General features: G+C 29.5%; 1 protein-coding gene across 4 annotated transcripts in view; it reads right to left on the bottom strand.

The window, feature by feature from the left end:
• The window catches only part of Eip63E (cyclin dependent kinase Eip63E), a 111,897-nt gene that overhangs the window by 7,035 nt on the left and 92,323 nt on the right, over positions 1-12,539 (bottom strand). For all 4 annotated transcript variants that reach the window (XM_016048957.4, XM_043047146.3, XM_043047147.3 and 1 more), the window contains exons 7-15: positions 9,903-9,982; positions 8,014-8,108; positions 6,235-6,297; positions 6,055-6,116; positions 4,523-4,584; positions 4,289-4,409; positions 2,752-2,845; positions 451-514; positions 277-374 (exon numbers count right to left, since the gene is read on the bottom strand). In XM_016048957.4, coding sequence (XP_015904443.2) covers positions 277-374; positions 451-514; positions 2,752-2,845; positions 4,289-4,409; positions 4,523-4,584; positions 6,055-6,116; positions 6,235-6,297; positions 8,014-8,108; positions 9,903-9,982 — 739 coding nt within the window. The remainder of the gene's footprint in view (positions 1-276; positions 375-450; positions 515-2,751; positions 2,846-4,288; positions 4,410-4,522; positions 4,585-6,054; positions 6,117-6,234; positions 6,298-8,013; positions 8,109-9,902; positions 9,983-12,539) is intronic.

Here is a 12,539-nt window from a genome sequence, read left to right as displayed (position 1 = left end):
GGCACTCAGGATGCGTAAAATTCCTTTTTATCTGGAAATTTATGGAACAAAAAAGCTGATATACCACAATTTTTACAGTCATAATCACAGTAAAATCATTGAATCACTCTAATCAAATAAATATTATTACGGTATAATTACGGTAAAGGTATAATATTATACGGTAGAAATGAATTTTAAGATTAAATGGAATTTATGGAGGATGCTACCGTACTAAGTGCAATTTACTAAGTGCCCGTACTTTATACCGTAATTTGATTTGGATTTTTCCATTACCTGAAGAAAACTGTAGGCCAATTTTTCACCATGTAATATCTCTGTAATTCTAGGGAAGGCTCCTGATAAAGGCTGGGATTGGTAACGACCAAATTTATCTGCAATATACAATTTACAAAGTTAGACATGCTGATTCAATTGTAAATAGAACTCAATATTAAAATAATTGCTTACGAGGTTTATAGTTGGGTAGTGATGACACGCCATCCCACGTGTCTTCAGTAGGTGTTCCCAAAACCTGAAAGACGTAATAATGAAATGAATGTATAAAATATTGCATAACCAGCGTGTAATTAAAAATTTATCCAGAAGGACGTGCTTTACCATGCTGCAAACTAATAGTATAGAATTAGTGTAATTTTAAAATTATTAATACATAGTTGAGCCACGGTGGCTCAGGGGATGGAGCGCTCTTCTCCCAAGGTGGTGAGCCTGTTTCAAACCCATATGTGACTGGTTGATACGAATTCTGCTCCAGGCTCGCTCTGACTATAGTACTGACGTAAAATATTCTCAGTGGTAGACGGATCATGTGTTAGAATCCTCTTGCAGTTGGGCTGACCATGAGTGGTTTTTGGGATTTTCTTCTCCATGTAATGCAAATGCGGGTTAATTCCATTAAAACATCTTCCACGAAGGCTAGTTTGTCCTAATGCTAGTTTCAGGTCTTGCTTTGGCTTGGTTCTCTTGTCTTGGCTCAAAGGTTACGGAGTTAAACATTTAACTCAGAAATCGGGTCGACTGTTCAACGCCGATTATAAAATAAGATAAATGTATAGGTTATATGGAAACCACTCATACTGCATATTTTAAAATTCAAGGAAAAGTGAAAAAAAATGCACATATTATGGATGGTAAATTTCTATTCATCAGATATAAAAAAACGCATATAATAGGTAAAGCACTATCGAAATTTACAAATCACTAATGAAGACAGACTTATTATTTCGAATGAGAAATTAAAAAAACATTATTAGAAAAACCTCTAAGTTTTGACAGGCTATAACATTGGTTTCAATGTTTTTAATTCCGTCCTCACCAGTGATGCAACAGATTTCGATATCGTTTTTGTTTTTTCCTAGTTAAACTATCAATTTTCGATCCCTAATGCATATACTTTTATAACTTTATTTATGAAAAGGATTCTGAAAGCATATATCAATTATATATACAGAACATCCTGACTAATCGAAGTTTTAGATACCAAAAGCAGACCAACACGGAGTTTTTTTGTAATGCTTAGTAATGTGATTCTAAAAAGTTGAAGCGAATTTCCGTAAAAATCACAATTTGCATTGTATTTTCTAAAACTATACCTACAGATAATCAAATTTCTTACAGAGTAGAGTGAGCTTCTTTCATCTGATACATGAAATTTATCAATATCCCACTGCCTTTTAATAAATAAATATTAGCTATGTTTTACAATATTTTTCTAAATATTACTCTTTGCATTAATAATATTATGTAGCATATCCTTGCAACTGGTCTTCTTAGCTGCTCGCCTTAAAATGTCTTTTAATGTAATTCATATTTCATACGAACTGATTGGTTGAAATATACAATGTTAATGTAGCATATTTTTTTATTTAGTTCTGAAATTGATCTTTTAATTATTTATTATATATATATAAAGCTACTATTTGTTAGATATTTAAAAAAAAATTTCCTGAATATGGTTAAAGTGATTTTATAAGAAAATTTAAAGTGTGATGAGTTATGACTAATATTTTAAAAGTTATACACCGAAGAGCCATTGCATTATGACCACCCTGCTAACAACATGTAGGACCACCTTTAGCCCTCAAAACTGCTAGCACCTGCCGTGGCATTGATTCCACAAGGTGCTGATAGGTAGTCTGAGGTATCTGGTACCAAGCGCTCACCTACTGGTCCTGCAATTCCCTCTCATTGCGAGGGGGTAGCTTGGCAGCACGAATTTGGTTTTCCAAGTAGGACCACAAATGCTCTATTGGATTAAGGTCAGGTGAATTTGGGGGCCAAGACATGACTTGAAAGTCACTGGAATGCTCCTTGAACCAATCCATGACTATTCGACCCTTATGACATGGTGCATTATCCTGTTGGTAAACACCATCCCCTGCAGGAAAAACTGTTGCCATGAATGGGGGAACCTGGTCTGCAACTATGTTCAAGTAGCTCACAGACGTCAGGGATTGTTCTATGAGGATTATGGGTCCTAATGTGCCCCATGAAAGCATTGTTCCTGGGTGAGAAACCATGAAAACCTGGGCGAGACCATTTTTATAGATTTAGGGTGGTCATAATGTGATGGCTTTTCGGTGTAGATTTATAAATAACTTTGGTCTAGCAAAAAGTTTTTCACAATCTAGCAATTTTCCCAGCAAAAGAAGTTGAGTATAGTTTATTATGGTTCCCATTATTTAGTTTTTCCATTGATCAGTTTCTAGTCAAAATAATTTTTATGAGTGTTATCAGTGTGATGATTCTTACCCTCCATATTTTGTCGAGTTGATCCATCGTATCCTTCATGCCTTGAAATGCTGCTTTTCCTATTATCATTTCCACAAAGATGCAACCAACTCCCCTTCAAAGAAAGGAAGGTTAAATTTAGTGGAATTATGTCGCTGTTATAGTTACATGTAGAAAAATTAAATGTCTAATATAGTTTAAGAGCTCTTAGAAAGAACATGTCTAATGAATTTGAGAAAAATCATGTTTAGAATTCATAAAATTAGTCAAGTTTTATGCATTCTAAACAAGTTAAATCTTAATATAATAAATGTAAAAACAACATAAAAGAGTTTAAAAAAAACGTATTATTAACCTATCTTATTTAAATATTTTGGAGAGTAAATTGATGTCTTCTATTGCAGCCAAATATAAAATGTTCCATGCGGAAAAGCCTGTTCGATAGGGCGTTGTGCCCATGTCCGAGAGTTCGTGGGCTCGAACCCCGCCAGTAAAAGACTGTAGTAAATGGTGACTGACTCAAGCTAAATCTGTCGATTCGTAAAGTTCTCCATGTTCCCATAACAAATCAAGACCTCTGGGGGTACTGGAAGGGAGATCGACCGTTTTCTGATTCAGGTCAAAATTACGATTTGTGAATGAATGAATGGATGTATGAATGGGTCCGCTTGTAAACGGGTATGACGCATGGGTGTGGCAGAAGTCGAATTCTTGGTCACAGATGGCGCCACTTTAAAACAAGAACAATCGCACCCCTCTGTCTAAACAGGCATACGAGAGAGAGATAAAATGTTTCATAGCTGATAAGCATCAGTTTTAAATGAATTACCCCAAGAAATTGAAGCGGTAAGAGGATCTCTATTTGATTAAAAAAAATGGAATCGCTTTAAAAATATACAGATCAGTCGACATATTTCAAGCGTTCAAAACAGGCGTCCATTTTCAAGACTTGCCCCCTGTTTACGAAAGTGATTTGAAATGTAAAACGTAATCCTGCCAATGAAAAATGCAAAATAAAGCTGAACCCGTGGAATGGCACTTTGCTTTGATTTGTCCCTCTCAATTACAGTGTTTTTTTCATGTTTATTTTTATTCTTTTTTCGGCTACTGAGGTTCTTCTAGCTTTATTGCTCACCTTTATAATTTATTTTTCGTCAATTCTTTTCATTCATATCTAGCAAGTTCTGAAAATTGGCGGATTTTTTGAGAGCTTAAAATATGTCGACTGTTATTTTATTTTATAATGATAAAATTTTAGTTTATAATGATAAAATTACTATTTAAGTTTTTATTAATCAGTGAATGACAGAGAAAAAAGTGAATGCTAACTTTTAACGGACTAACCTAGCCATATAAGTTGCATGGCTCTTTTACGTGTTCTGTCAAATAATGCACATATGATGGCTAAAATCATTAATTATTTTTACCCCAATTATTGCAGTCATATTCGAAATTAATTTGATTATAATTAATCATTATCATCAACCATTATAATTAATTATTATAATACAAGAAGTAAACTTAAACTGTTAACAGTTAAAGAAGTCTGTAGACTTACCACATGTCTAGTGATGTGGAGTAATTTGTAGAGCCTAACAATACATCTGGTGGCCTGTACCAAAGGGTGACAACTTCGTGTGAAAACGTTCGACTAGGCACTGATTTCGCCCGAGCTAGGCCTGTATTATAAAGCACAGAGGATCAGATTTAAAATAAAATAAATTATAATGGAATTTTACATTTTTTAATGAAGACTATAAAGTAAAAATTGACATAATTTTAGATTTATTACCAAAATCTGCTAATTTAAGCTCCCCAATTTCACTGATCAACAGATTTTGAGGTTTAAGGTCCCTGAAATGGAAATTCTAAAATTAAAATAATTTAATGAAATATTTTTGTAATGCATTTACATTACTTTTATGTTACATAATAATTATTCAGGTTGCTTTAATGTATATTTTTAGAATATTTATTATTATATATATATTATTTATATATATTATCTATCTATATATATTTTTAGAATATTTATTATTATCGTTGATATTTAATAGGAAAATCGTGATTAAATCATTAGTAGAGGCGTAAAGTTTAAGATATAACAAAATAAAAACCAGTTTTCAAAATGTACGAGCATTCAAAATTTATTTTGCCTTTCGTACACTATGAAAAATCCTGTAGCATTCATGGTTCTAGACCAACAGTTGGGTTAGTTGTACAAAACCGTTAAATTTATGAAGTAAATCGGTAGCCTCAAAAATTTTTTACCATACAAGAACAAATTTTTTCCGTGAAAAGTATGAAGAAAATACTTTATCAGATTGGCTTTTTACAGTTACAAAACAAGTTTTTACAACAAAAATTAATCTATTGCCTCAACTAATTTTTACCATATGGAAAAAAGTTTCCGTGAAGATTTGAAGCAAATCTGTACTCGCACCAGATGCGAAAATTTTATGTCGGCAGAATTTTTATTGACTAGGTGTCGAACCTGGGCCACTTCATTTGAGAGATACGTACTCTGTGTCGCCTGAGCTCAAGTATTTTATTATAAAGAAATTGTGACAGTGAGATTTTCGCTTCAAAATTGCATACATTTGATAATAAAGTCAAATCGCAGTTCAAAACTCTAAAGTAATTGCTAAAACGTAACCATAAAGTAATTGCTAAATTGCTGAAGTCATGAAGTATAGAAAATAATAGTAAAATGATCAGAGAATAGGTAAATTTATGTCACGAAACACAAATTTGCATGGCAAAAGCTAGATTTTTAACTGACTGATTTACGATTAGGGTGAAAATGGAGAAAAACCGTCCTGTCAACAAAATGACTTTAAACTGGTAAATGTGCGGATAAATTCAGAGAAAACAGCGAGTATTTCTTGAAGTGTAACTTAAAAAAATAATATAAATTAATAGAATAAACTATTGATTTTGTTTATCATTTTTAATTCCGTAATAATATGCCGAAATTTGACAAACCATTACTTTTCGATAATTATGATCTTTCACATTAAAGCGAATGAATTTTTACAAATTTGCTATAGCATTAGTATGATGATTGATAGGTTGGATTAAAAAATCATTCTTCTTAAATTTGGTCACGCTTGGTCAATTTGAAGAGAAAGAGTTTAATTCAACACATTCGTAAGCTTGCAGTAAACTTGCAACGTATTATTATCTTTAAATTCAACATTGAATTGATTTTCTTAAGAGTGTACATAAAGGGTGGTGATATGAGAAACTGAGTTAATTTAAATTAATTCGATTCGATTGCAAGTTGAGATAAAACATAAAATATGCTTTAAATTACATACGTACCTATGTAATACTCGTCTTTGGTGACAAAAGGCTAATCCTCTAAGAAGTTGAAACATAAATAACTGAAAAAAAGTAAAAAATGTATTTGTTCGTTTATTATACTTCATTTATAACAGAATTAAGAAGTAATCAATGATTTTTGTAAAAAGTTGATATTTTTAGTGAAAAGAAACAACTAACTTTAATGTTTTTAGGATGAAGTCCACCGGGGTGTCTTTCTAAGTACTGGCTTAAGTCTGTATGCTGAAAAAATATTTATGAAATAGAGTTATATAAGTATAATTTGTATCTTAATAACTTATTTACAAGGATAATGATAGAATATTCAAAAATACAATGAGAGTAAAACTTAAGTTTTTCAAAAAAATAAACAAAATTATTATTACAAAACATAATAGAACTGTAATTACATTTACAGGTTGGCAGATTTTTCATATCTGTTAAAGAAAAATGGAAGGAGATAAAAATGTACAGTTTGCTGAAGAAACTATACCAGTAGTCCAAGTAAATCTAGAATTTAAATTCAAATTTCACCTACAGATGGCGGTGTTGATTGAAGTGCAGCGTACAGGGCGTTCCTATCTCTCTTTGGTTTTCTTTAAGCGATTTTTTAAAAAAAAATTACTTCATGTTTATTGTCGGTTATTTTTGGGATATCTGGCTGAAGTTAATTGTGCAAAATGTGTTACCTATGTACAAAATGCGCTAATTACTTTTTTTAAAGCTAAAACGGGGAAAATGAAGAATATATGACTGAGCTCACCACATTATAAAGCATTCTAACTGATCTTTCTTTCTATTCTTTTTTCTTTTTTTAATTACAAAATTGAAATAAGCTGCTGTAGAGTGTTTAAATTATCACTGATTAAAAATCCCCACTCAGATATTAAAATATTTTCTTTTTCTTAAATCAATTCAATTTGATTAAAAAATGCAGTTGGCACAAATGCTTGTATAAGGGATACTCACAAGAATATTTATATTTGAATGCTATATTTATATTGCTAAATGGTTTTAGAATTATTTATATTATTCTACGGTAGTATGTATCTCACAAAAGTTAATAATGTAATTTTTTAAATATGGTAGTGAGTAAATGTGCTACTTAGTATTAGAATGTTAAAATTAGAAAGTTAGAAATAGCCATCTATGGTATAAAGATAGAGCTGAAGAAAAACTAACATTTGATTTTAGCTTTCATATCCTCGTTGTTATTATAAGGTAACAGTTTTTTACGGCTAACAAAATTTGGAATTTTAATTTTAATAATAAAACACACTGAGAAAAAAAAGATGAAATATTGTAATTTATATATGTTTTGGCAATCTGTTTTAATGCTTATTGTAAATGTTTTTAATTCCTAGTAAAAATAAGGCATGTTTTGTGCTTTCTATGATTCATATTTAAACGATAACTTTTATTTCATTTTTTTGTGATAATTGTGTAATATTGCATACCTCAAAAAGCAGCTATCTTTTATTTATTATTTCGATTTTAGTTTCTGAACAGCAGGCATTTAATAATTTGGTTTACATAATTAAATTAACCTGATAGCAGCGACTATTCCGTAGTTAAGTTTTTTTTTTCCAAGCGTTATTTTGTGGATTGCTGTTTTTACAATTTAACTGGTTGAATCTATCTATTTTTTCATAGTTCTATTATTATCTGTTTTTGAATTAATCCAATTATATATTTCGAAAGTTTCATTTACTTTTCACCTTCCAAAACTAGTATTAATCATTGCCAAATTTTATCGTTGAAATAATTATTATTTTACTTTCAATAATTAGGTTTATAATTAGCTCAAATACTATTTGATGAACAAATACAACAACAGCAGGCATAATGATGATTTTGAAAATATCAGAGCAGCATAACAACAACAAAGTATTAAAAATAATTTACAGATTTTTCTATTCAATCGTTATAGAAATTATAATTGAAATTCTTTGTACTTACGACATATTCGAATACAAATGTGAGAGTTTCCCGTGTATGGATGATGTCGTGAAGAGTTACAATATTGGCATGTTTCAAGCCACGAAGTAAGGAAGCTGAAAAATAGATTGAACATAAGATATATCTACCCGTCTATATAAATATATCAAAATGACTGAATGGTTTATTCATTGATGATTTAACACAAAAAATGAAATTTTACTACAGTTTTACGCTTTTATTCAACAATAAGTCAAAATAGACATATCATTTTTAAATCTGCTTTCCTATTACGCTTTTTTTCATCCTTAAATCTTAAATTTAAGTTTAATTTCTCAGAAACTATTTCATTAATAGATTTACATCAAAAAGCCATACAATAAAAAAATAAAGTTGAAAAAGTTTAGAAATATACAATGAAGTAAATAGTAATTAATTTTTTTCGTATAATTAGTTAGTATGGAAAGTGAAAAAAAACATAGAAATTCAGACCGAAACAGCTGAATCTTTATTAAGTTTACAAATACATAACATTTGCATGGCACATAATGGGCCAAAAATAAATTTTCGTGGCAAAAAATTTTTTTTAAATAAATAAATAAAATAAAACATGTTATTTCAATAAAATCTTTACAATAATTGTAAGTTTTATTTTAGGATTCATTGCGTAAAAACAATTGTAAAATTTAAATATGAATTTAAACTTTAAAAAAAAAAACAAAAAAAAATTTTGCAGATTGTGTTTTATAGTTTTTAGTCTATAAATGTTTGTATCAATTAAAAATATAAAAATAGAATATAAACCCTTGTTACGCAAACTATTTTAATATAGTCTTTTAAAATGGTTTATATTAATGTAATGAAAAATGTAAATTTGCATACAATTGAATTTTGAAATAAAATCATGTCTTTCGGTAGATAACTTTTATGTATGTTATGGACTTAAGTGCGCAGCTTTGGGGAATCTGAGATAAATTCTTTTATTTTTATATTTTTTTAACATATTTCCCATATTATAAAGCAAATTACTGACGATTTTTATGATGATATAAAAACAGTAAAAATATAAAGTTCATAAAATGTTATCAAATATTATCATCTAAATATTAAAGAATTACTAATTTCGATATTTGAAATTTTTGTGCAAGAAGCAAATATTAAGACACTCCAACTATCTTGACTTTTATCATATACATTTTGTCTGTAAAAAAAAATCTGAGGAAATGTAAGTTACGGGATAAAATAAAAGTTTCAAAGCAAAAGGAAATGATTTTTTGTGAATTGAGCTGAGAAAATTATCAATTTTTTTCAAAATTTTAGTTGTTAATTGAAAAAATATTTTTTTCAACGGCTTTAATACTTAAATACACTACCGCTCTAACTAAACTCTCATTTAAATTCTTTTAGTAATGAGTTTTTTTAGAGATGAAAAACATCCAGGAAGTTTCTCCTAAAAACATCACAAGTTTAGGAAAAACCTAATTTAAATATCTTTAATGAGTTTTTCTATAGAGATGAAAAAAATACACTTTTGCATAAAATCATCACCAGAAGCGATTTAACTCAGATTTAAATATCTTTATTAGTCAATTTTTTTAGGGATTAAAAACAAAGGCATTTTCAGAAAAGTATCATCAGAAGTGATTTAACTCTGATTTAAATATTTTTATTAACGTGTTTTTCTATAAGGACAAGTCGAATTGATAAATTCAAATGAGCAGCTTAGAAAGTTGTCATGTTATGGCATATGAAATGGCCTTTCATATTTTGTGGAGAAAGTGCGGAAAGGCAAATGATTCTTTATCGTCAAGGGACAAGCTGGTCATCGGCTGTGCTGAATGACCTGTCATGAAGGCATGCCACTAGAGGAAAACTTTTGAAATGATGATTGAGAGCGATTCAACTCTTACCTTCTCTGATGGCGGTGAAAGGAGCGCCCTCTTCAGGCTGTAGGCGAATTTCTTTTAAAGCAACTACTCTATTATTTAATCTAAAACCAGAAACGTTATTGTTAGATGATGCAGTTGAGCTTAAAATATTTAAATTCATATTCGAAGGAAAAAACACATTCAGTCCATGTACAAGAATAGTTAAAATGTACGATTCTGTTATTTAAATCTAATGAAATTTGAATAAAAAGAATGTTGCAAATGAACAGTCAATTTATTTTCAATTTTAATGTGAAATATGCTTATGAAATTTTTTTTCGACACATTAAAATTAATTTTTTTTATTAATTTCTGTAACTCTGTGAAGACATTTTCACATAGTTCCAGAATCAGAGAAATAGTTTTTGACTTGTCTCCTGAAACAATTGGGAAATTTTTATAGACCATGTTTTTAAAAGTTTGGGAGCATGTTGAACCATATTATTGTTTAATTTTTCTGTAATCTTAATATAGTGCTAAGTTAAACCCTTTTATATTATTTCTTAAATATGATTAGACTGCACGGTTTAACTTGATCGAGTACATGGTTCACTGTAACTCCTTATTTATGTTACAGCAAATCAGCATCTCACTATCATTCAAAGTTTCGACATTATGGCGCAACTTTGAACAATTTTTTTTGAGAGTGCAGTCAGTTTCAAGAAGGTCCAATCTATCAGCTCAGTCCTAAACTTGGGTTACGGATTCTTCGATAGTGGTTCCAAAGCTTCTTGGAGTTACTTTTAAATTCTTGAACATATATCGTGTAGATTTAATTTAATAATATTAGAGTTATTCAGTTCAACTAACATTCTGTCATAGATAACTCTTATTATTTCTTTATGTACCATACCAAACGAAAGTTAACTAGATATTCATCTTCCATTTTTCCTCATTTAAAAAACAAAATTTTCGTTACTTTTTACATAACAATTAATATGTAATAAGCAATAAATATTTTGTATAACGTATGTAATAAGCTAAAAATGTTTATGAGCAATGAATTATTAGATTTCTTTTTAAATACATAATTGATTTAAAAGGTTTACTTCCCGTAGCTGAATTTCTATGCCAATAATGTTAAAATACAGCATTTCTGAACATCAATTTTTACATATTGACAATAGAGTATTGTAAATGGAGTTAAGGACATTAATGACTGATAAATTTCATTTTTCTCTAACAATGAGTGTGCATTTTTTTATTTATTAAAAAAAATCTTTTTTTTAAAATTAAAATAATTACAATTTTGTTTCATATAGTACAAAGATTTAAACAAAAACACAAAAAATAAATAAATGAATAAATATATTTAAACATGAAGTGATTCCCTTAATACAACCTCGGGGCACGTTTAATTATTACAAAATAAGAAGAAAGAAAAAGGAATTAAAAATACGAAATAAAAAATGCCAAATTGTTTTTATGCTTGCTAAAATGTGTCAGTTTTTTGCATGTTTGTAATTTAGTTTATAAGTATAAGAAAGTTGGTGGTCTTGAATAGATTAAAACAGATAAGAGCAAAATGAGTTTAAAATAATTGGTTTCGTTAATATTTATTATAAAACAAAATTATCAAAAATATCTTATTTTGTATAGAATATTTATCTTTTTTTCTAATTCGATATTTCTAGTTCCATTGAAAAAATCGTAACTCTGTATTCATATATATATGTATATATAAATCCCTTAGGGATGTATTTTCCCATCAAGAAGAATAGCCGTCAATTGACGACACTTGTCCACAAATCACTTCCACTTAAGGTGACAAACCAAAAAGGAGCACCAGACGTAACATTTCACATCACACATGACAAATCTTCCCTGAAATATTTGGCCGACTGCTCTCCTTTCAACTGTCGAAACATGATTCTCTCGACAGTAGGTGGAAACTGTTAGGTTCTGTTCTATGCATTCATTAGAATGGATGGATCTAAGTCGTTAAGAACAGCCGTCGCACGTGAATGGACCGGCTTCCTCCGGATCTTCCTTTAAGGACGTCAATACTCGTTTAGTGAAAGGGAAGCGTTTGTCTCACGTTTTCGGCATTTATTACCTTATGGGGAGGGGAAGACTTAACAGCATTCTGAACTGTGAAACTGTCATGGACTTTATATGTGAGGTGCCGTAAAATTCGGTGATCGTCCACAATTCGGAAGCAAAAATGTTTCCCGTGTCCACTTTTGAGGAAGCATTGTAGAGATCTGTTCGGATTTCATTGGCACTGAAAGCAGAAGTGGTGCAAAAATGGCTTTTCTTTCTGTTTTTATGAGAATTGTAAAGAATCTAGATAAAACCCTATATATATATATATATATATATATATATATATATATATATATATATATATATATATATATATATATATATATATATATATATATATATATTAACACATCTGGGATTATTCAACACATCTGGGAAACATAACAGCTATTATCTATAATGCAATTTTTGATTTTTGCGAAATTTAGTTTTCTGCAACAGGGAAAATTTTCTCGAATTTGCATAATTTTTAACCATTCGGGGTATCACGAAAGTGATATATTTTGAAGAAAAAATTAAAAATAAAGTTTCAGAAAAGAAGGCAAAAAAGGCTTAAACATTTAAAGATCAACT

This window comes from Parasteatoda tepidariorum, chromosome 3 (genome assembly GCF_982258835.1).
Source record: "Parasteatoda tepidariorum strain Cologne lab strain chromosome 3, Ptep-v5.0, whole genome shotgun sequence".
In the NCBI taxonomy this organism is placed as follows: domain Eukaryota; kingdom Metazoa; phylum Arthropoda; class Arachnida; order Araneae; family Theridiidae; genus Parasteatoda; species Parasteatoda tepidariorum.
Note: the sequence above shows the minus strand (reverse complement) of the source record. Positions and strands in the feature narration are given on the sequence as shown.